General features: G+C 32.2%; 8 protein-coding genes across 16 annotated transcripts; 3 read left to right on the top strand and 5 right to left on the bottom strand.

Moving 5' to 3' along the window:
- Window positions 1–154: 154 nt before the first annotated feature.
- Window positions 155–1,505, bottom strand: LOC139091371 (protocadherin-like wing polarity protein stan). Its single transcript, XM_070641420.1, has 4 exons — window positions 1,219–1,505; window positions 880–1,010; window positions 536–632; window positions 155–401 (listed from the first exon to the last, which is right to left on the bottom strand). Exons 1-4 carry the CDS (start codon window positions 1,262–1,264, stop codon window positions 304–306), a joined length of 372 nt encoding a protein of 123 aa, XP_070497521.1. The 5' UTR covers window positions 1,265–1,505; the 3' UTR covers window positions 155–303.
- A 149-nt stretch (window positions 1,506–1,654) lies between these two features.
- Window positions 1,655–2,536, bottom strand: Taf11 (TATA-box binding protein associated factor 11). Its single transcript, XM_070641419.1, has 3 exons — window positions 2,195–2,536; window positions 1,911–2,128; window positions 1,655–1,850 (listed from the first exon to the last, which is right to left on the bottom strand). Exons 1-3 carry the CDS (start codon window positions 2,449–2,451, stop codon window positions 1,753–1,755), a joined length of 573 nt encoding a protein of 190 aa, XP_070497520.1. The 5' UTR covers window positions 2,452–2,536; the 3' UTR covers window positions 1,655–1,752.
- A 48-nt stretch (window positions 2,537–2,584) lies between these two features.
- Window positions 2,585–4,686, top strand: LOC139091369 (E3 ubiquitin-protein ligase RNF185-like). 3 transcript variants are annotated; one of them, XM_070641417.1, is made up of 2 exons: window positions 2,585–2,742; window positions 3,697–4,686. In XM_070641417.1, exon 2 carries the CDS (start codon window positions 3,697–3,699, stop codon window positions 4,411–4,413), a length of 717 nt encoding a protein of 238 aa, XP_070497518.1. In that variant the 5' UTR covers window positions 2,585–2,742; the 3' UTR covers window positions 4,414–4,686. The 3 variants fall into 3 exon arrangements, with proteins under 3 accessions (XP_070497518.1, XP_070497517.1, XP_070497519.1); XM_070641416.1 differs by having other exon boundaries at window positions 2,604–2,763; XM_070641418.1 differs by lacking the exon at window positions 2,585–2,742 and adding an exon at window positions 2,980–3,124.
- A 59-nt stretch (window positions 4,687–4,745) lies between these two features.
- On the top strand, window positions 4,746–10,307 carry Top2 (topoisomerase 2). 4 transcript variants are annotated; one of them, XM_070641167.1, is made up of 7 exons: window positions 4,753–4,971; window positions 5,197–5,497; window positions 5,625–9,352; window positions 9,411–9,536; window positions 9,594–9,851; window positions 9,914–10,007; window positions 10,082–10,307. In XM_070641167.1, the coding sequence occupies exons 1-6, from the start codon at window positions 4,957–4,959 to the stop codon at window positions 10,004–10,006; spliced, it is 4,521 nt and encodes a 1,506-aa protein (XP_070497268.1). In that variant the 5' UTR covers window positions 4,753–4,956; the 3' UTR covers window position 10,007; window positions 10,082–10,307. The 4 variants fall into 4 exon arrangements, with proteins under 4 accessions (XP_070497269.1, XP_070497268.1, XP_070497267.1 ...); XM_070641166.1 differs by having other exon boundaries at window positions 9,911–10,007; XM_070641168.1 differs by having other exon boundaries at window positions 4,746–4,861; window positions 9,911–10,307.
- Window positions 10,308–10,396: 89 nt separating this feature from the next.
- Window positions 10,397–19,169, top strand: LOC139091213 (DNA replication complex GINS protein PSF1-like). Of its 3 annotated transcripts, none has more exons than XM_070641162.1 (3): window positions 10,397–10,496; window positions 18,411–18,512; window positions 18,607–19,169. In XM_070641162.1, the coding sequence occupies exons 2-3, from the start codon at window positions 18,438–18,440 to the stop codon at window positions 19,114–19,116; spliced, it is 585 nt and encodes a 194-aa protein (XP_070497263.1). In that variant the 5' UTR covers window positions 10,397–10,496; window positions 18,411–18,437; the 3' UTR covers window positions 19,117–19,169. The 3 variants fall into 3 exon arrangements, with proteins under 3 accessions (XP_070497263.1, XP_070497262.1, XP_070497264.1); XM_070641161.1 differs by lacking the exon at window positions 10,397–10,496 and adding an exon at window positions 14,229–14,326; XM_070641163.1 differs by lacking the exon at window positions 10,397–10,496 and adding an exon at window positions 14,388–14,447.
- Window positions 10,485–14,914, bottom strand: LOC139091211 (lens fiber major intrinsic protein-like). 2 transcript variants are annotated; one of them, XM_070641159.1, is made up of 6 exons: window positions 14,788–14,914; window positions 11,583–11,723; window positions 11,265–11,377; window positions 10,980–11,202; window positions 10,871–10,923; window positions 10,485–10,813 (listed from the first exon to the last, which is right to left on the bottom strand). In XM_070641159.1, exons 1-6 carry the CDS (start codon window positions 14,888–14,890, stop codon window positions 10,598–10,600), a joined length of 849 nt encoding a protein of 282 aa, XP_070497260.1. In that variant the 5' UTR covers window positions 14,891–14,914; the 3' UTR covers window positions 10,485–10,597. The 2 variants fall into 2 exon arrangements, with proteins under 2 accessions (XP_070497260.1, XP_070497261.1); XM_070641160.1 differs by lacking the exon at window positions 14,788–14,914 and adding an exon at window positions 14,042–14,145.
- Window positions 16,000–18,071, bottom strand: LOC139091210 (aquaporin AQPAn.G-like). Its single transcript, XM_070641158.1, has 4 exons — window positions 17,770–18,071; window positions 17,566–17,705; window positions 17,158–17,416; window positions 16,000–16,926 (listed from the first exon to the last, which is right to left on the bottom strand). Exons 1-4 carry the CDS (start codon window positions 18,032–18,034, stop codon window positions 16,715–16,717), a joined length of 876 nt encoding a protein of 291 aa, XP_070497259.1. The 5' UTR covers window positions 18,035–18,071; the 3' UTR covers window positions 16,000–16,714.
- TSG101 (tumor susceptibility gene 101) lies at window positions 19,113–21,111 on the bottom strand. Its single transcript, XM_070641157.1, has 4 exons — window positions 20,953–21,111; window positions 20,744–20,894; window positions 19,863–20,679; window positions 19,113–19,808 (listed from the first exon to the last, which is right to left on the bottom strand). Exons 1-4 carry the CDS (start codon window positions 20,989–20,991, stop codon window positions 19,622–19,624), a joined length of 1,194 nt encoding a protein of 397 aa, XP_070497258.1. The 5' UTR covers window positions 20,992–21,111; the 3' UTR covers window positions 19,113–19,621.
- Between the last annotated feature and the right edge of the window lie 164 nt (window positions 21,112–21,275).

Genomic DNA, 21,275 nt, shown 5'->3' with positions numbered 1-21,275 from the left:
CATTAATCTATTTAGGTCGGTTGATTACTACTCCATGCCAAATGTTATGAGAAATAAGAGTTTTTCATCTGTCGTAAGTCATGTAGTAAGTAAGTATATAAATTCGACTAAACTCAAAAAAATTTCATATATTGAATAAAAGTCACTCTCAATGTTTATTATTCTTTCTTTTTTTTAATTTTTCTTCTTATCGGGATAGGAATTACAAATACATATATGTAAAAAGAAGAAGCCTAGTGAAAAAAGGTCATCAATTAAATCGTAAATATTAAAGTTAAGATTAATGAACGTTATGTACTAATTTCAAATTTCTATGCACTCGTGTGGAATTATTGTGAATTGTTCAAAATTTCTTGAATTTGGGCATGGTCGTTGGCATCGATTACCGTAGTGACGGGTTCCTAAAGAGAAATATTCATTAATATACAGTGTTTTTTGAGTATCTCAAGTTGCATGGTGATCTGTCACATCTCTGTGACGTTTTGTCGTAGCCACATCATGCCACTTGGATATCTCATGTATTGCTTTACTCTACCTTCACATTTGCATTTATATCCAGGACTAAGAGATGTTTGAAGGCATGTTCCTCCATTTATACATGGTTGCCTGCCACAAATATCGTTAGCTCTTCCCTTTTTTTTGTGTACCACAGACGATAAAAATTGAGAGAAAGAATAAATTTTTTGTGAGAAAGTTTAAACTAAAACATAATTTTATAAACATAATGACTGACTAGAAAAAGGAAATAGAAAACATAAATGATAACTACACATAAGTAAGAGAAAATGGGAAAAAAGACGAAATGCAACCAGATGTTATTTCTAGTTAGTTTTACATACTTATCGTTTAAAAATTTGTGCTGTAACTATTTTAATATACCTTTAGAGAATCTGTGCATTCTTTTTTGGTCGTATATCGGAACTCTGATTTGCATCCAAATCCACATATACACTGGGAGTTTTCTATCTTACAGCCGTGATGTGTCTCAGTCAAAACATCGCATGCATTGACTAGTAATGGAATTATTAATGGATGTATCTGATCTAAAGCGGGTTTCTATTCCCGGTGATGGACATAAGAAACCCGCCTTAGATCACCTGTCCTGGTAAAGTCACAAAAGTTATTTAAATCATGTCAAGCTTATGACAATGAATTTTTATGACTTTACCGGTCATCGTTTATATTTTGAATATTAATCACATCCAATTCATTACTCACCGGAATAAATTACAAGAACTAGACACACGAGAATGAATCTTAGCATTTTTTAAATGAAATTCTTTTTTTCTTTATTTTATAAAATTAAATAAAAGTAGATTAAATTGATAGACGCGGTTGTAGCGTACACGATTTAAATGAATTTTAAGGAGTGATAAGTAAAAGTAAATTGCACAGATTATTTTAAGAGACTTCTTATTTATCAGTCTCAACACACCAACTGAACGACTGAGACTCTTCTTAGAACAAATTTAAAAATTATGAGAGATTTCAGCTGTACCGTACCCAATACCCATACTTTTACTAATTTACATACAGACTTATGTTATTCAGGCAACATCTCTTTTCTCTCACACATTCTCCGACATGAAAAGTAAAGAAAAATGAGAAAATGAAACATAGAAATGGAATATATAGAAGTATATTCTTATCAGACTTTTATGCTTAATAATGGTTAATGAACTCCTTTATTCTATTTTTTCTTTAATTTTATGTAGAACATTTAAATTTAACACGCATTTTAGGTAGAGAGTCTTATCGGAACTTTACATTTTGACTCTTTCCAACGCTCACAATGTTTCGAGCCTTTAGTCGCCTAACTGCTTCTCTCAGGTGCTTTGGTTGAAGAGGTGCTGTAAGATTTTTATAATATTAATAATCATTGTATATTTTTATTTAAATTAATTAATTACGTGTATCGCCCCAACTTTCTGCGACATCGAGAGCTTCTTCAACGACTTCACCAACAAATACTTTAGCTATACCACTCATTGCTATCACAACATTTTGAGATACAGAACATCCAGTAATGGTTTGCATCAATCTTTTTACAGGTGCTTTTGGGAATGCTGCTCGTCTGTACATCTCATATCGATCTAATTGCTCTTCCGTGAAATTTGACACTAATACACTAATAGAAGTAGTAAAATCAAATGATTAATAGACATTTCTAAATTTATATAAATATCAAACTTACAGCATTTTCTCGCGTTCTTCTTCTTCCAATTCCTTTCGATTTTGTTTATCTAGCTTTCGCTTTCGTCTAAATGCCTCATCAAATACATTATTGGATGTTCTAGGAATCGATGAGCTCAAATCGTCTTCATCATCTGTTTCTTTAATATTTCTTTCGTTATTGTCATCATCCTCATCATTTACCTCACTTTTTATGTCTGGCAAGCTTAGTTCCAATGGCTCATCTTTTAGAGATTGAAATAGATCAATTTTATCCATGATTAGAATGCTAATTAAATGTTTTAAGATCTAATGTTTATATTTTCAGAATGATTTTCTAATCGGTTTTAAAACGGTTCATAACATGTTAAAATAACCGATTCAGAAAAAAACGATTTTCAAAATTTCAAATCGTTAAAAAATTGGAGGTCTATAATTTGAATAGATCACATTTGAACGACTTTTCTTGAGCGAAAAACTTATTCAAATCATAGACTCCCTGTAAAAAAATAGAATAAAATTCTTAATTCATTAAATTATTCATTATTTAGAGTCAAATACACAATAAAAGTGAGTTAAAGTGCATTAATAGTAAGTAAATGTTTACATTTCACAAAATTGTTGACAAAATAATGCGTTTTAAAAATTATGTGATCTAGAAAGATAATTTTTTTTTGATAAAAATGATATAAATTGGAACTAATAGCCTTATGTCCTGATTAATGACGTGTTGTGTGCCAATAATGCTTAAATTATAAATAGCTTTACATTATCAGTTTGTTTAAAATTCGTACAATGTTGTTATTGAAATGTATTATTGAATTTTTTAACTAGACTGAATTATTTCGTGAAAATTCTTCAAGGCCGTTCCAATATTTACTCTTTCTATCATTAGTTCTGAAAAATAGTCACGAGTCTGGATAATTTAATTACACCATAAACCCCCATTTACGTATGTAAAGTAGTCAACATATAGATCCAATAATTATCCCATATAGCCAGGTCTTTTAAAATATGTATGACGACTAATGACGTCAAAGACGGCAACAATAACAAATATTTTAAAAATACATTAAAAGCCGTACCAAAATACAACTTTAAAATGCTGTTCTATAAAAATTTTGTATTTATTTTAAAAGAATTCAATCAGCGATGCTTCTTATTGCATTTTATTCATATTCAAAAAAACAGTTTCTGATTGCTTGGTAGCTCAATGTGTTATGCTCTGTGTGATGCATATTTTGTCACAGTCGTCTTGAAGATCAACGGTTCAAACCCGGTCATATGTCCTTTGACCTCAATTAAGATGTTTTTAAGCCTTTTTTAAATAAATTCTTTTGAAAATGATGGTTCGATATAATATTTGCTACTATTGAAAGATATCATGTATATCTTGCTGAATAAGAATATCCATATATCTCTGATTCAAAAGAACACAAAAAAGTGCTTAAAAAATATTTTTATCATTCATTTTGTCGCATGTCACATGCCGTTTTGTGTAATAATATTGATAACTTTTTTCAGATGTCATCCTCACAAGCAACAGTTAATGAACCACATTTAGCTGACACATCAGCATCGACTAACAACGACACACTTCCAAACAGTAGTAATAGTAATAATAGTCAAGAGCCTTCAACTAGCAGTACTGATTCACAATATCGTTCATCTACACAATATTCGTTTAAACCGCCACCAGAAAATAGCAAAACATCTACTAAGCCAGATCTTGACGATAATGATGATGAGAAACGTGATGATTCGATGTATGTCTGTAATATTTGTTTGGATATTGCCAAAGAGTCAGTTATAACATTATGTGGACATTTATATTGTTGGCCATGTTTAAATTGTTGGCTTGAAACTAGACCACAGCGTCAATTATGTCCAGTATGTAAAGCTGCAATCAGTAAAGAGAAATTAGTTCCATTATATGGAAGAAATAATGAAAAGCAACAAGATCCACGTTCGAAGAAAACTCCACCACGTCCACAAGCACAGAGAACAGAACCGGACAATTCACAAAATTATCAAGGATTTCAGTCATTTGGTGATGCTGGATTTCATCTTTCATTCGGCATTGGAGCATTTCCTTTCGTCTTCTTCGGTTCAAGCTTTAATTTTAATGATATTCGACAAAGGAACGGACAGAATGGTTCACAATTTGAAGAAGATCAATTCTTGTCAAAAGTTTTCTTATGGGTTGCAATTATCTTCTTCTGTTGGCTTATTTTGGCATAATTATGACTACTTATTAATTACGTCGTGACATTCCATGTTTCTGTTGGAACTAGATTATGTGTGTTATAAAATTATTCTTTTTGGATCAAGAGGAAAATGAAATGAAATGAGGTAAAGGATCATTTTAATGAATAATATATATGAATTATGTTATATTCTGTACATGTAGATTTTAATAATGCAAAAGAAACTGTGTAAAGTGTAATTTTGTCTAAAACTATTGATTTATTAATTATTTTAAAAATAAAAGTACGTAAAATGTTTTTAACGGAATTTTTAAATTTTGAATTTGAAACTTTTTGAATTTTTCGCGCTAAAACTTATGACTGTCGTAGCTTCTTTGTCGTAGCATTTCAACGGAATCTGCTGATTAAAAAAGTTATTTTAAACATTAAATAGCGTGTTAATTACATTTATTTTTGACTAGAAATAACTCATAATATCTAAGGTAATAAAAGCGCATCAACTTCAGCGCTTAAATAAGCTAATTCGTTGAAAATTTCTGTCAAACTAATTTTTCGGCGTCTTTTGATTGGCAAAAAAATGACTGATATTCGGGTAAAATTTTCTTCTTTAGTTTTTATTATTTATTAAGTTTTTATTGAGTGAAAAGTAGGCTTCGTCAAACGTTAAAATTCATAAAAAGTTAATTTCTATATAAAAACATTCAAAACTAGGATATTATCGTGAAATTTCATTAGTTTGGATCTTATAAACATAAAAAAAGCAACAACAAAATATAGTCAACCATTTCTTCTCGTTTTCTTTTGAAAAATTATATAGGCGTTTGTGCAAAACATGCAAAATGGAAGCAATGGCGCGGCTGCTGGCTCTTCGGAAAAAGCGCCAGCTAAAGGATCTAAACAGGTCATCGAAAAAATGTATCAGAAAAAGTCCCAGTTAGAGCACATTCTATTGCGTCCAGATACTTATATTGGTTCCGTAGAGCGAGTTACTGAGAATATGTGGGTTGCAGAAAAAGTTGTAACCGAGGAAAAGACTTATTATGAAATGGTCCAACGAGAAATTTCATATGTTCCTGGTCTTTACAAAATCTTTGATGAAATTCTTGTCAATGCAGCCGGTAAGTTTCTATAACTTCCTCTTAACATATTTTAAAAGGTCAATTCTTATGCTGAATGTCACTTAGATTTATGACCGTTAAATTTTAATTTATTTTGACCGTTATTTTTCAAAATTCATCCTATTAGATAACAAACAAAGAGATCCAAAAATGACAACTATCAAAATTGACATCAACCAGGAAGAAAATAAAGTCGAAATTTACAATAATGGCTTAGGAATTCCAGTAGTTATGCATAAAGAAGAAAAGATGTATGTACCAACTATGATTTTTGGACATCTCTTGACATCTTCTAATTACAATGATGAGGAGGAGAAAGTCACTGGTGGTCGTAACGGTTATGGCGCAAAATTATGTAACATATTCAGTACAAAATTCGTTGTTGAGACAGCATCGAAGGAATACAAAAAGAGATTTAAGCAAACATGGATGGATAATATGGGAAAAACATCAGAACCCAAACTTGATGCTTTTGGAAAGGAAGAATTCACAAAAGTTAGTTTCTGGCCTGATTTAAAGAAGTTTAAAATGGATAAATTAGAAGATGATATTGTAGCATTGATGCAACGTCGTGCTTTTGATGTTGCTGCATCAACACGAGGTGTATCTGTCTATTTAAATGGTCAGAAATTGGGTATAAAGAACTTCAAAGATTATATTGATATGTACATTAAGAAGAAGGATGATGAATCTGGAAATCCATTGAAAATCTCTTATGAAAACTGTAATGAACGTTGGGAAGTTGCTTTAACTTTATCAGATCGCGGATTCCAACAAGTCTCATTCGTCAATTCAATTGCTACGACAAAAGGTGGTCGACATGTTGATTATGTAGCAGATATGATTGTTAAGCAAGTCATGGAAACGATTAAGAAGAAGAATAAAGGAGGTGTTAATATCAAACCTTTCCAAGTAAAGAATCACATGTGGATCTTTATTAATTGCTTAGTTGTCAATCCAACATTCGATTCTCAAACAAAAGAAAATATGACACTTCAATCTAAAAGCTTTGGCTCAAAATGTACACTCAGTGAAAAATTCATTGGCTCTATCATGAAGTCGGGAATTGTTGAAAGCGTTTTAACATGGGCTAAATTTAAGGCACAAACAGAATTGGCTAAAACAAGCGGTGCAAAGAAATCAAAATTGAAGGGAATTCCAAAATTGGAAGATGCAAACGATGCAGGAACTAAAAATTCAGTTAATTGCACACTTATCCTTACTGAGGGAGATTCAGCCAAGACATTAGCTGTTAGTGGTTTGGGTGTTGTTGGTCGCGATCTTTATGGAGTCTTTCCACTTCGTGGTAAGCTGCTAAATGTCCGTGATGCTACACATAAACAGATCCTTGAAAATGCTGAAATCAACAATTTGATTAAAATTCTCGGCTTACAATATAAGAAGAAATATAACACACAAGATGATGTTAAGACACTTCGTTATGGAAAATTGATGATCATGACTGATCAGGATCAGGATGGTTCACATATTAAAGGATTGCTGATTAACTTTATTCATACAAATTGGCCAGAATTACTTCGTCTTAAGTTCCTTGAAGAATTCATTACACCAATTGTTAAAGTCACAAAGAAGAACCAAGAACTGTCGTTCTTTTCGATTCCTGAATTTGAAGAATGGAAACGTGATACACCAAATGCTCATACATTTAGTGTAAAGTACTACAAAGGTTTGGGTACATCAACGTCAAAGGAAGCTAAAGAATATTTCCAAAATATGGATCGTCATCGAATTCTGTTTCAATTTAAGGATGATAATGATGATGAGGCTATTCGTATGGCATTTTCAAAGTCATGTGTACAACAGCGTAAAGATTGGCTTACAAAACATATGGAAGAATGTAAACATCGTAAACTTGTTGGACTTCCAGAACGTTATTTGTACACAAAGACAACAAAAGACATTTCTTATGCTGATTTTGTGAATCTTGAATTGATTCTCTTCTCAAATACTGATAATATTCGTTCAATTCCATGTGTTGTTGACGGTTTTAAGCCTGGTCAACGTAAAATTATCTTTACATGTTTGAAACGTAATGACAAGAAGGAAGTTAAGGTCGCTCAATTGGCTGGTTCTGTTGCTGAACAGAGTGCATACCATCACGGTGAAGTTTCACTTTGCAGTACAATCGTTAATTTGGCTCAAAATTATGTTGGAAGTAACAATATCAATTTGCTACAACCTAATGGTCAGTTCGGTACACGTTTATCTGGTGGTAAAGATTCTGCAAGTCCTCGTTACATTTTCACAATGCTTTCGCCACTTGCACGTCTTATTTTCCATCCACATGATGATCCATTACTTAACTTTTTGGATGAAGATAATCAACGTATTGAACCTGAATATTACGTTCCAATTATTCCAATGGTTCTTGTTAATGGCGCTGAAGGTATTGGAACTGGATGGTCTACAAAGATTCCATGTCACAATCCACGTGAAATTATTAGTAATTTGAGAAACATGATGAATGGAGAGGAACCAAAACCAATGATACCATGGTACAAGAACTTCAAAGGAGAAATTGTTACAGCTGGAGATGGTCGTTTTGTAACAGTTGGATGCTGTGCTACATTAGATGGTAATAAATTGGAAATCAGTGAATTGCCAATTGGTACATGGACACAAAACTACAAAGAATCACTTCTTGAGCCACTGCTTCATGGTGGTGAAAAGACAAAGGCAGTAATTAGTGACTACAAAGAATACAATACAGACACAACTGTTCGTTTTGTTATTTCATTCTTGCCTGGTGAATTTGATAAATTATTAGCAGAACCTGGTGGTTTCCATAGAGTCTTTAAGCTTACATCATCTGTAGCCATCACATCAATGCATTCATTTGATCATAATAATTGCTTACGTCGTTATGAAAGTAGTGCAGTTATTTTGAAAGAATTTTATGCACTTCGTTTGGAATATTATGAGAAGCGTAAGAAATATTTGGAAGGAATGTTACAAGCTGAAGCTGATAAGCTATCAAATCAAGCTCGTTTTATTCAAATGAAATGTTCACGAGAATTGGTCGTTGAAAATAAGAAGCGTAAAGTTATGATTGATGAGTTGATTCGACTCAATTTCAAGCCAGATCCAGTTAAAGAATGGAAACGATCAATTAAGGCTGATGATGCTGAAGATTTTGGCGATGATCAGGAAGAACAACAAGAAGAGGTTGAAGAGAAGCCTGGAAAATCAAGCAAGAAACCTGTTGATCCAGAAAAAGCATTCCAAAGTTTGAGTGATGTCAAGAAATTCGACTATTTGTTGGGTATGTCTATGTGGATGTTGACAGATGAACGAAAGGAAGAATTGATTAAGCAACAGAAGAACAAACTTAATGAGCTCAACACATTGAAGAAGAAGGAACCAAAACATTTGTGGATTGAAGATTTAGATGCTTTGAATAAAAAATTAGATGAAGTTGAGCAGAAGGAACGTGATGAAGAAGAAAAAATGCTTAAATCATTGAGCAAATCAAAAGCATCACAAAGTAGCAAACAACGAAACATTAAATCATTCGCAAAGGCTGATGATACGAAACCAAGTGTTCACGGTGACCGCGTTCGTTTCGAGTTATCTGCTGAAATGCTCAAGAAATATGAAAAGGCAACAGCACTTTCTAAGGGAATCAAGAAAGAAAAAGCTATCAAATCTGAACCTGGTGAAGAAATGGATGAATTTGATGCTCTTGTAGCTGGTGATGGTGACAGTTCAATTAAGAAGGAAAAGCCTGAAAAGGTCAAGAAACCACGCGTTAAGAAAGAACCAGGTGAAGTCAAACCCAAGAAAGAAAAGGGTGATGGAATGAAACAAACCAAATTGGACTTCAAGAAAAAAGGCGTAAGTAGTTGGATGTTTTGTAGACATTTCCAGTTTCTTAATTTAATTATCTTTACAGAAAAAGAAGGCTGGCAGCGATGAAAGTGATATTGAAGCTATCGGAAGTGGCAGTGAAGATGAGTTTGATGCATTAGTAAAGAACACAGCCCCACGCGAAAAAACGGCAAGACGTGCAGCTACAAAGGTATGAACTTATTTTTAATCCTATGTATATATTTTTCAACATGCGTTTCGTCCACAGAAAATTGATTATTCATTCTTGAAAGAGACCGATGAAGAGAAATCTGACGATTCAGAACCTGAAATGTTTGATAATGTATTAGAAAAGAGCATTCCCACACAAGCCGCCGTTATTGACAATTCAGATTTTGAGCCAGAGAAGTCAGATGAAGAAACACCTATCAAGAAACCACCTGCAAAGCGTAAGCTCGGTCCAAAACCAGCACCAAAGCGAAAGATTGAAAGTTCCGGAAGTGAAGCATCTCCAGTGAAAAAGAAGGTAATTTAATGAAAATTTTATTTGATCGAAATTATATTAATTATATCAAATAATCTTAGCAGCCACAAAAGAAGCAGAAGAAGAAGAACTTCGACAGCAGTGATGAAAGTGATAACGTCGTTATTGACGATTCCGACTCAGATTTCGATGGTTAAAGTGAGAAATTAAGGATAGAACGATATATCTCTCTTATTTTAATATATTGCTACTTATCTAACATAAATTTTCAGATAGAAACTGTTTTTCATGTCTGCATTCTATAGATATTATAATAAGATTTCGCACATTCATTAATTGAGTAATATTAAATGTTAAGATTCAAGAACGTATATATTTTTTTTTTGTAGAACCTCTGAAGAAAATACAATAGTGTGTAGTATTTTATTATTGATGATAATTTGTGAAAAAACCCTTAAAAATTTATTTAATTTGAATAAAAACTGTTCTTACAACAGATGATTTGTATTATTCTTAATTCTATCAAATCTTCCAGCTGAAATAAAATAACGGAAAATTAAAATTCAAACAGTTGAAGGGGAATGTTAGTTTTTCCCGCCAAAAAATAATATTTTTGTGAAATTTTTGTTAATTTAATTAAATAGGAATTACACAGTGATTAAAAGATTTTTTGAGTTAAAAGTCAACGTAAGTAGTCCATAAGTTTATTCTAGTTAAAATCTATTAAGATCCATTCTTTTGTGTGTTAAATGAATTGAGAATTAACAGTGATTCTTTTTATAAAATAATTAAACATTATTTTTGGCATCTCGTAAAGGAATTTCTTCGGGTTTCGTTAATTCTTTTGGTGCTTCTCTATAAAATACCATTCTAAATGTTACGGAAGTGATTAATGCCGATAACATAGGTGCAACCCAATAGATCCAGTGAGCTGTGAAATTCATGTTGTACAATGCTGGTGCAAAACTTCTTGCTGGATTCATACTTCCGCCTGAATATGGTCCCTATTATATAGAATCTTTTAGTTTATGTCAAAAAGCTTGAAATTCGTTAATATTTACCCCAACTAAGGCAAGCATCGTGATTGCAAGACCAAATCTTAAAGGTACACTGTCTGTAATCAAAATCGTTATGCAATTTCAATAATTAGGAATAAATTAACAAAATTACCATGATGCTTTGCATTTCTTGGATCCCAAACACCACAGCATACGAGAATCAATCCCATTGTAATGAAGAATTCAACTCCAAATGCTTTCCATATATCAATTTTTTCTCCTGGCAATGTAACGCAGAAGCTTTCACCCAACGCTGAATCGGGTGTCAAAGCTCTTAATAAGCCATATCCCAAAAATGCACCAGTAAATTGTCCAATAACATAAACGACTGATTTCTATTATGTTGGGGGTTCATTAAGTTAGACTTTTAATTCATAAATAATTCAATTAGTTTTACCTGCAAATCAACTAATTTATAGACATATGCAGCTAATGTTACGGCAGGGTTAAGGTGCGCACCGGATACAATGCCGAAAATGTTAACAATTACCATAACTGTCAGTCCAAAACCTGAATAAATTAAATGATTAGTTTTCTTGGAACATTCAGCATGTTAAAAATAACTGTAAGGCACAATAATTTGTTGTTATGTACGATCATTGACATGAAGATAGACAAACATCTTCTCTTGCCTTGACAATGAACTATGAAAAATGTTGTGCCTTATTACTTTATTTTTTCCGTCATTTCAATGTAATTATCGTTAGTTCCTTACCTAAACAAATTGATAAATGATTAGGAAATCCACCAGCTCCAAAATCCACGCATCCCATACATCCGAAGAATAAAAGCATAGCCGTTCCGATACATTCGGATAAGCCAAGAGTTAGCAGTTCCACAAAGCTTTGCTTCATTTCTGTAAGATCATAAATAGAACCTAATTATTTTAAATTAAACACATTTTTGCGGTATCAATGTTATGACATAAATAATTGACCTGATTGACATGTTATGATTATAAATCTCGACTGTTTTTGATAACATATACTCTTTCGTCGACAATAAAGTTCATTTTTTTTATTGACTAATTGTAATCTACTTCACTCAAAAAATACAATTTATATTTCGGCTTTTCGTTTCATTTACACTTGGCATTTAAGTACCGGTGCAGTTTTCATCTATCGGCTTGTTTAGGCACATAAAGACTTAAAATTTTTAATATCTATGAAAAATTATTAAATATTTTTTATTATATCGATAAAATAGCTGTGCCTGTGGGCCGTTACAGACCTTTTTTCATAGAAATTCTTTATGATAGTGGCATTGAGAGCATGTTGATATTTTTGTGCGAATTAATCAATAAATGCAGTGGGTCTGTAGAGAAAATTACAATTGCAATAATTGTTGATTGTTGTGTATAGGAAGTAGTCGTGTTTAGTTCGCGAAATAGTGTGATAGGAACCGAAGTTATTCATAATGAAATTCCAAGCTGTTAAGCTCATCTGAGCAGGTCTTTATTTTGTAACTTTAATTTAAATCTACATGGTTTAGCAACGGCCTTGGCAAGTCTTAAGGATATGATGCAATTTGATTTGAGCTTTAAAACTGTAAAAACATCTTCAAGTATGAGTTGCTAAAGTAATGAACTTAAATTTAATCTTAGTTGTGTCTACAACTAATGTTTAAATGCAGTAGTGTCGCAAAAAGTTGTTTTCTTATTATGTCGCGCTCTACCAGAAGTCTGAAGCTGTTTTATACTTTTTAAGAAACAGAGTTCAATGGCTTAAAAAACTATTTGCTTGTTGATTTAATTTTTACGTATTTGTTGGTAACATGACCTTGAATCTTTTGATCTTCATGTACTACAGATAAAGCATTCAAAATACAAATCATATTAATCCATAACTTTTCTCGGGAACTCACAATTTATTTTTAAAATCTTAACTAACTTTTGTCACACACCACACAGACACAACTCAAAACGCACTCTAAGAATGATCAAGAGATTTTCGGCTCTTGACTACTCAGTTATTAAAAAGTAAATAAAATGTTTTTGAAATCACTTTTTAACGATAATTAAGCTGTCAAGATAAAGCATTACTATCAAGATTTAAGGAATACTAGATTTTTTCACTTATCATGTATTGAAAGTTTTTTTATTCATTAATTAATCCGTCTAAACTAAACACGAGATAGTAAAATAATTATCTAAGATGTGTCTGGTGATAAAAGATATTCAAAATTGTTTCATAAAAGTAGTTAAGGCTGTAGAAGATTGGAATTCTGTGGATTTGTGGATTTTCCAACTATTTGATAATTTCAGATATCCAAACTCGTTTCTTTTCTTTATCTTTGAGTTCGAGTTTTGAACTAACATTTTCCAATTATTTCCAAATTCCATAAATTGCTATCGATCCTTATCATATCTGTCATAACTTATCAATGTCAATGAGTCATATAATTAATCTTTAGGTCAATTCAATTCAGTATAGGATGATCAAATTAAGAACAGGAAAGATGACAATTATTCATTTTTGTTAGAATATTCTATAGTCTGATCGAATTTATTAAATATTAAATGATTCATTCAGTTTTAAAAATCAATTTCATGGCCAACTTTGTTTTTATTTTCGGGTATATTCCTTAATTAATAGCATGAACATCTGTCGACTTTTCATCAAGATTTCTTTGATTTTTAAATAGGAAATTTTGTGACTTGGGGTTGGTTTGATTGAGTAGTTTTATGCAATTTTTAACAAGGCTCGGTCAAGAACAGCAGGCCTGAAATTCCTGCATTTTAGGTGCGCTCGACTGCACTTATAGCTCGTTTAAAGCTGCAAGTTTGTAGTTTTGAAAAAAACGCGTTTTTTAAGTTTTCAAAAATCGAGAAATCATTAAAATTCCTGAATTTCCAGATAACATTGAAGCGTGCTTTGACAAAATAATTATTTTTTTTTCAAATCATTGCATTTATGTGCACAACACAAAGATTAGAACGAAGAAAAATATCAGCTTTTAAAGCTGACCTTTGAAAATATGTATTAAATCCGGATCAGCAAGAATTCCTTTTAATTTTCACTTAAAAATCATAAACTTGACTAATGCCATAAAATTAACTTCACAAATCCATCAATATTTTTTTTATCATCCGAAATAAAACTCTCGAGGGGTTTTAATTGAGCGTCAAAATGATAAGCAGTGATTTAAATCGAATTATTTCCAAATTTTACGAACCTTCGAACCTTACACGTTAACGTTAAAAAACTGAATGAAATCGTACGATAGAAATCTATGGCTCTCACCGATTATTTTTTATATTTTTTTTACTTCGATCGATGTCTTATTTTAAAAAAACAGTGTACATACAGATTAAGCACAGTGCTTCCATACATTCTTATCAACGTCAATGAGAATATTTTTCATGTTATTTATTTTCAGTCATTCTCATCTATCTCTCAGTAACTGTGTGTAAAAATGTCTCTTGGTTTAATTTATATCTGATCTTCATATCTCACGAAGGTAGGCTGTGTGGTAAACTTGAGTACTTGCTACTGTTTAGTTGTGATATATGGTTTAATTTCATTTTATCAATGATAAGCAATATAATTTGTGCATTACCGCGAAAAACAAGTGCGATAAGGTTTGACTATCTGATTACATTCGTATTGTTTACATAAGTCATTCCCCATGTGCTACCGTTCAATGATGGAATTCCGCTCACGTTTTTCTTATTGCTTATGATGATCTAGTTCGGTTTTTGGACTTATTTTGGAATGTTTTCTGTGTTATATCTTGAGAATACTTGATCAATGCACACTATGACCTACTTCAAATAGGTTTGTTAGATGCACAGAAGGACCTTCTTTGACTTTATATTGCATGCACTATTACATAAATCCGTTTTATATCCTAAGTGCATTCTACAAAACCAGTTCTTAAACTACACTTAATTTTGATTTCTTGACGGCAGATGCACTTACTCATAAAGCACCACTTGTAAATTTTATCATCCTCCACTTCACTTCCATCTTCTTTCAACAGATTAATTGAATTAAAATTTTTATCAAATTGCTTCTGCGTCATGTCTTACGAATATCTGATACCTTACTAATTAAGCAGGCACAAGACGAAAATAATATTTTAACGATTTTGGTATTTGCGATAATCGAGTTTGTAATAAGCAGAAAAAGAAAGCTTAATTCGCCATAGGTGTGTGTATGGATTGCTGTATATAGCACTCGTGTGTAGTATTTTTATCATGTTAATTGATAAAACTTTTTTTTGGGAGTAGATTTTTTTTTTATAATTATTTGTAAGTGTGAATGTACAATTACAAACCTTTAATGCACACAACATACGTGAATGCTTATTTCTCAATGACTATTTGCTAAATGTTGAGATGTGCAGTGTTGGATGTTTGGATGTCTGTGGTTTGGTCGTCCGAATGTGCAACTATAAAGCTATTTTCATTTGTTCTAAAAAAAGACTTCATGTTCTATAGCATGCTATGTCTACAGTGTAAAACGATTGTAAGTTATGTGTCCCTGTTCCGTGAATCACATTGCGTTACTGTCAAAATTTCATTGATTGTTTTTAAATCTCTATGTCTGACTGTATGTCATAATATAAAAGCGTGTAATAATTAAGGAAATTATCACTTAGAGAAGATTATGCGCTGTATGCTTGAGCTTATATATACATAATATAGATTTAAGAATTGTTGTTAAGATCAGTATAAGACAATTGTGGGCAACTCTTTATGCTGCTTGATACGCCTTGGTGGTATGCCACGACTGAAACCACACACGGCATACGGTTCATGGCATTATATGAGAACACGCAAGTTGTCCACCACAGGCCTATGTGGTGCACTTAAAGAGTTCTAGAAACATTGTCGCTCGAGGATGGGTTGAAGGAATAAAAATAACAATTTAGAATTAGTTCTAGAACTGTCCAATTATGCGAACAGATCCAAAAATCAAGTAGCAATGTTCTCCGCAAGTAAATAAACAGCAACACTGCCGCTGTTGCTTCTTCTTCCTCTTTTGTTTATTTTTAACATGTTCTATGCAACGAAAACAAAAACATTAAAAGACAGGAGTCCTGCGTTGAAGAGAAAAATTGGAAAAATTTCTCTTTTTTTCAGTTATTTATAGTCAGTCACTCGACAGAAATTTGCATGTCTTAATAAATTAATATTTTTATGCCATTTGGCGTAATTTCATTTATTTTCAAAATAATAATAAAACCAGATAAGCTTTATAATGAAAATGTTCAGTTACGACTCAAAATATAAATATCGTCATCTACTAGGTTTTAAATGCTTCCGTAAACAGCTGACCTGAGCGCATTTTCCTTTTGACACTGAATGAATGAATAAATTATGTCACTTAATAATTATGCAGTTTTTGATGAACACATGGTTCTATTGTGGATTTGTGCACGGTAATCGTATTATGTTTGAGTGCTTTCGCTTGTTTTGTACTGTGATGTAATTGGATATATTTTTTGGATCATATGGTGATACATGAGAACTTTTAACAGCTATTTTGATTATATGATAATAAGTAATTCAATTTGAACTGGCTTTTAACAAATTAGCACGTATTGATGTAATTCAATTGACAATATAAGATAGTAAATATGTTTATTTTGGGTATATTGAAAGAGCTGTAGCAGAGGAACGCATTTTTGAGATATGTGCATGCTAAACATAAACAAATAGTTGCCTACTACGTCCCGTCTTTACAGTTGTCTTGTCTGCGGCTTCTTTTTCTATGTGATAATTATACGACTGTCTTCAGGAAAACATCTCATGCTCTTGTAATTAATGGAATACACAACATTTTTTACACCTAAGTTTATGGACTTTAATTCATTCATAATGATCGATAGATCATCAACATATCACAATTCTGTAGATTCTTGTTCAGGATCCTTCCAAAATACTAATCGATAAAAAATGGATGAAAACAGCGATCCAGACATTGTTGCTGTCCAGTAAAGCCAATGATTTTCCCATTCATTATTCCACACTGCAGGTCCTATACTTCGTGCTGGATTCATAGAAGCAACGGTTGCTGGTGCTGTTGCGAAACATATAGCAGCGACAGTTAAGCCTGTTAAGGAAATTGAGAATTAATTCGTAAATGTTTTGTTGTGATTTATTTTTGGGGGTGTAGCTGATAATGAAAGGAGATAATTTGTTATCTCTTGCTTGGAATTGTCGGTATTGACCTTCCTAGTCAATGTTCATTGTGATAAAAAAACTGCGTTTTGTGGGATGGAATGTGTGACACGCAATTTCATAAGACAGGAACTAATTTTTCACTTCCGATTTCGTAACTTACCCAGCTTTATTGTAGCAGAGTCTGCCTTATCCTTATTCCTTGGATCCCAAAGACTGCATACTAAAAAGACCAGAACGGATGTGATGATAAATTCTATAAAGAATCCTTGAACGATTGAAACTGATGGATGCAAGTTTGTGACGCACAATCCATTTTCTCCTGGTGGGGTTTGGAAGTATTTTGTGGGTGTTAATGCGACTAAAGCTCCATATCCAAGGATGGCACCAGCAACTTCGGCAATTATGTACATGATTCCCAGCTAAAAATGAATAATAAGTTATTATAAGGGATTTGTAATACAGGATGACTCGGTTTGGGGTCAAGAGATGAGTAAATCTTAAGATAGGAAATTTCTGTGCCTCAAAATTTACGTCGTAGGCATTTCTATTTCAAAAATATATTTTTCACCTTAATATCGATAAGTTTATTCACAACAGCTGTTATCACAATTGCGGGATTTATAATGGCATATGAAATATGGCCGAAAATATGGACAACAAACATGACTGTAAGTCCGAAGTTTAATGATGCTTGGATTGCGAGTCCTGTTGATAAAATCTTTAATTATTCATTGTCCTTGAATATTCACAGAAATTTAATTTAACTTTCCTGGCATATCTGACCAATTAATGCATCCCATACAACCAAAAAACACAAGTAATCCAGTACCCATTGTTTCTGCGAGCAACATGACCATTTTATCGGTTAATGTCAATTTCTTCTTCTTAGCTGTGTTCTTTGTGTCGTCAATTTGTATGTTCTTAGCACTCTCATTGTTTAAATTATTCTGATGGAGATGATGATGTATGTGATGTTCAATTTGATGCTCGTTCACATCGATTGTTTCGGAATTTTTTGAGTGCCTTCTTAGTACCATTTTTGTTGAATGTTCGCAGTAAACTGAGGGGATAAGGGAAAGAGTACTTGAAATAAAGCACTAAATTTTTTATCGCAAAATAACAATAGCTAGATAGACAGCTAGTGAGAGATTTGTATTATCGCGGTGTTATCAAAAAGCTCCTTTATTATTTTAGCTGATTTTATTGAATTTAAAGTTTCTGAGCCTTGCACTTTTTCCTGGGGTTTAGTTTAAATCGTCGGATTTATTTTAAAACCTTGGATTTATTATTTTAATTCTTAAATATTGTATCCAAATCTGATTTGACCGGCCACAACCACAAAAGAATGCGCTATATATACCACAAAACTATCCATAAATCTTTAATAATTGAATGAATTTGCTTTATTTCCAGATAAGATAGTTTGACAGCGTAACTACCATGTCGGGACAAAAAGCTTTCAACTTACTCAAAGAACACCAACAAACAACAGACCGATTAATTTCTAATTTTAACGTAAGCTAATCTACTAATCATTAATGCCCTTTGTTTTGTCACATTACCTAGACATCATGACTGTTGGATTATTTTTTAATTATTTTATTTACAGAGTGAGGATTTAAGAGCGATTTTGGAAGAGATAAACATTGCATTCCAAGAGAATCATCAAGATGCTTTAAAATTTCAAGAGACACGTGATAAAACGTTATTTCCTATGATTGGATATCGACATGCGCTGCTTCAAAGAAACTTAAGATGCACATTGGCGTATCTTTATAATAGATTAATGAAACTTAAGGAAATACGATGGCATCTTGGACCTGTTATAACTCCTGATATAAAAGAAGCGCTAACAGAGCCTGAAATTCAATGGTTTAATAATTACTCGAAGCTATTAACAAATTATATGACTTCATTTCCTGATGCTATAAACTTAATGACTGATATAAAGCCTCCGAAAGCACTTTTTATTGAAGTTAAATGCTTGATTGATCATGGAAAATTGGAACTTGAGAATGGCGAGACTGTCTTGCTGCAAAAAAATAGCATTCATTATTTACCTAGAACAGAATGTGAGCATTTAATAAGACAAGGAATTTTAGAGCACATTAGTCATTAATTAATTAATTTATATAGTAAAATGAAAATAAATTTTTTATTACTTAAATTAAACTTGTGTTTGATATTATTAACATACATAATTAGATAAACTTAGGGCGACCATCTGCTGTAGTTTTGCCGGGACCTATTCTACTGTGTACTACAGAGTCCAAAATGTCCTGATATTTTCCAAAAGTGTCCTGATATTTTGTGAAAATTAGATGGTCACCCTGAATGAACTGTAATTATTGTAGGAACCAGGAGTGTAACAACATTGAAAATTTGACAAACTGTCTTCTTTGATCAAAAACTCAAATTTCATCAAAAATCACAATTTACAAATTAGAAAACACATTCATCAAATTTCAAACGATGTTACCCCCCTCAAATAGGACATAATTTTTAATTTAAATATATTTTTTTTAAATGAATTTTTTGAGTAAATATCATTGAATGAAGCTTATTTGAGAGAATCTAGTCAAATAATAAAATCTGAAAAATTCATTCTCGGGGAATTATTGGAATTAGCCAGCTAATCCAGCCTTTTGTCGGCACTTTTGCATCAATGCACGATTCATAAATTGTTTACGAGCTAATTGGCGAACTTGTTTTAGGAAAACTTCTAAATCGATGACTCCTTTTCTTAGTGCTTCTCCCAAATAGTAAATTGCATCCTCAATTGATGCTTCTTCCGCGTATGCATTAATTAGTCTGTAAGAAATGCATTGAATTAATTCATGAAAAATTCAAAAATTGTCAACTTACTGTTTGTATAGAGGAGCTGTTGTTGTCACCGCTTCGTCTACATCAATTTCATCATTTTGTTCTAGTTGCTCTAACGACTTTGTCAATTCAACATCTTTATCTTGTAGTAACTGAATGTTTCTCTTTAATTCTGATTCGTCATGTTCCAATTTTCTCATAATTTCAGCAAGTTTATTTTCTCCTTCTTGTAGTTCCTGTTTAGTTCTTTTTAATGTCTGAATTTCAGCTTGATATTGATTAACTTTTTCTTGTATGCGACGTCTCATTTTATCTTCAACAGCCGAAATCAATGAAGCCTTAATATGTTCTTCAGTTATTGTTCCTGTTCCGCTAGCACTTGCTGTATTTTGTGTCGGTGAATTGAATGCATTGTTACTTGGTGGCATTGGATTAAAGCCAACAGTTGGTGGATAAGGATTATTACTTTGTGGATATGGTGGAAATCCGCTTCCGAAATTAGATCCAGCTGATGGATATGGTGGATATCCACTAGAAGCTGGAAACTGCATAAAGTTTGGATTTATTGGGCCTGGCTGTGGCATAAAAGACTGTGTTGGATATGGTGTCGCTTCCTTTGGTTTCGAATAAACTGGAGGATGTTCTCCAAATGTAACAATCATAACTTGAATTAAGCCTAGCAAGTCACTTCCATTAGGCAACCAATCATGTAAATATGGTAAATAGACTTTCCCATTGCCGTCCACAAACATTGAAACTTTGATTTGCATGTCAGCTGTTGGAGTTACATAGCAAATTGGAGCATTGTGTGGATGAGTGTCCATAATCCAAATACAGATTGGTATATGATAGGTATTTTCTGAATGAATAATTGAAAGTTATGACTCATACGCAATAATTATTAATATCAGATAAGCTCTTACTTTTATACACTACTGGAACTGTCCCCTTTAAGTTAACCAATTCCTTTCGAGTCCCATCATTAAAGATGTATGGATCCTGTCGAAAATTAAGGGCCCTGTACTGTTCAAGTGCCTGAACAATATCTCTTTTGGTCGTCGTAATATTTTTATACTAGAAAAATGATTAAAATTATGTTATTCATGTTTTTCATCTTAATTAACAACTATACCTTATTTAAATATTGATTTAAATGCGCTGTATTTATCATCTTAGCAATTTATAGCACTAAACTCTAATATAAAGCTTAATAAAAGGGATTTTTTCGGTGAAAAATTGAAATTCCCTACAAAATATAAATTAACGACTTGGCCGATTCTTTCAAAACACAGAAAATTCCTTTGTTGAAGGCACGAGTTTGAAAGTCATCACAACATCATCTACATGGATCGAAGGCGCATTTTAAACATAGCTACATTTTATTAGTTAAAGTGTATTTTTTAAGGTTAGGTAATTAAAAAATCTTTTTGCATTTTCAATTGTTTTGGGTATTAT

Source organism: Chironomus tepperi, unplaced genomic scaffold (assembly GCF_022539635.2).
Source record: "Chironomus tepperi strain 1889 unplaced genomic scaffold, CSIRO-AGI_Ctep_v1 contig_244, whole genome shotgun sequence".
In the NCBI taxonomy this organism is placed as follows: Eukaryota; Metazoa; Arthropoda; class Insecta; order Diptera; family Chironomidae; genus Chironomus; species Chironomus tepperi.
The sequence above is the reverse complement of the archived record's forward strand: the minus strand, read 5'-3'. Positions and strand labels throughout refer to the sequence as shown.

What these genes read in the sequence shown, in the direction of transcription:
- LOC139091371 (XM_070641420.1), bottom strand. Translation starts at nt 1,264, where the DNA reads ATGCTAAGATTCATTCTCGTGTGTCTAGTTCTTGTAATTTATTCCG. An exon ending in AGTTCTTGTAATTTATTCCG is followed by an intron (nt 1,011 to 1,218) that starts GTGAGTAATGAA and finishes TTCCATTACTAG; the next exon opens with TCAATGCATGCGATGTTTTG. An exon ending in ATATAAATGCAAATGTGAAG is followed by an intron (nt 402 to 535) that starts GTAGAGTAAAGC and finishes ATTTCTCTTTAG; the next exon opens with GAACCCGTCACTACGGTAAT.
- Taf11 (XM_070641419.1), bottom strand. Translation starts at nt 2,451, where the DNA reads ATGGATAAAATTGATCTATTTCAATCTCTAAAAGATGAGCCATTGGAA. An exon ending in GAAGAACGCGAGAAAATGCT is followed by an intron (nt 2,129 to 2,194) that starts GTAAGTTTGATA and finishes TACTTCTATTAG; the next exon opens with TGTATTAGTGTCAAATTTCA. An exon ending in AGAAAGTTGGGGCGATACAC is followed by an intron (nt 1,851 to 1,910) that starts GTAATTAATTAA and finishes AAAATCTTACAG; the next exon opens with CACCTCTTCAACCAAAGCAC.
- LOC139091369 (XM_070641417.1), top strand. Translation starts at nt 3,697, where the DNA reads ATGTCATCCTCACAAGCAACAGTTAATGAACCACATTTAGCTGACACA.
- Top2 (XM_070641166.1), top strand. An exon ending in AATTCTTGTCAATGCAGCCG is followed by an intron (nt 5,498 to 5,624) that starts GTAAGTTTCTAT and finishes TCATCCTATTAG; the next exon opens with ATAACAAACAAAGAGATCCA. An exon ending in CATCTCCAGTGAAAAAGAAG is followed by an intron (nt 9,852 to 9,910) that starts GTAATTTAATGA and finishes AAATAATCTTAG; the next exon opens with CAGCCACAAAAGAAGCAGAA.
- LOC139091211 (XM_070641159.1), bottom strand. Translation starts at nt 14,890, where the DNA reads ATGACGCAGAAGCAATTTGATAAAAATTTTAATTCAATTAATCTGTTG. An exon ending in TCATTTATCAATTTGTTTAG is followed by an intron (nt 11,378 to 11,582) that starts GTAAGGAACTAA and finishes TAATTTATTCAG; the next exon opens with GTTTTGGACTGACAGTTATG. An exon ending in CGATGCTTGCCTTAGTTGGG is followed by an intron (nt 10,814 to 10,870) that starts GTAAATATTAAC and finishes TCTATATAATAG; the next exon opens with GGACCATATTCAGGCGGAAG.
- LOC139091210 (XM_070641158.1), bottom strand. Translation starts at nt 18,034, where the DNA reads ATGGTACTAAGAAGGCACTCAAAAAATTCCGAAACAATCGATGTGAAC. An exon ending in CATTAATTGGTCAGATATGC is followed by an intron (nt 17,706 to 17,769) that starts CAGGAAAGTTAA and finishes AGATTTTATCAA; the next exon opens with CAGGACTCGCAATCCAAGCA. An exon ending in CTCTGCTACAATAAAGCTGG is followed by an intron (nt 16,927 to 17,157) that starts GTAAGTTACGAA and finishes TTTCCTTAACAG; the next exon opens with GCTTAACTGTCGCTGCTATA.
- LOC139091213 (XM_070641162.1), top strand. Translation starts at nt 18,438, where the DNA reads ATGTCGGGACAAAAAGCTTTCAACTTACTCAAAGAACACCAACAAACA. An exon ending in GATTAATTTCTAATTTTAAC is followed by an intron (nt 18,513 to 18,606) that starts GTAAGCTAATCT and finishes TTTTATTTACAG; the next exon opens with AGTGAGGATTTAAGAGCGAT.
- TSG101 (XM_070641157.1), bottom strand. Translation starts at nt 20,991, where the DNA reads ATGATAAATACAGCGCATTTAAATCAATATTTAAATAAG. An exon ending in TAAATCAATATTTAAATAAG is followed by an intron (nt 20,895 to 20,952) that starts GTATAGTTGTTA and finishes TCATTTTTCTAG; the next exon opens with TATAAAAATATTACGACGAC. An exon ending in ACAGCTCCTCTATACAAACA is followed by an intron (nt 19,809 to 19,862) that starts GTAAGTTGACAA and finishes CATTTCTTACAG; the next exon opens with ACTAATTAATGCATACGCGG.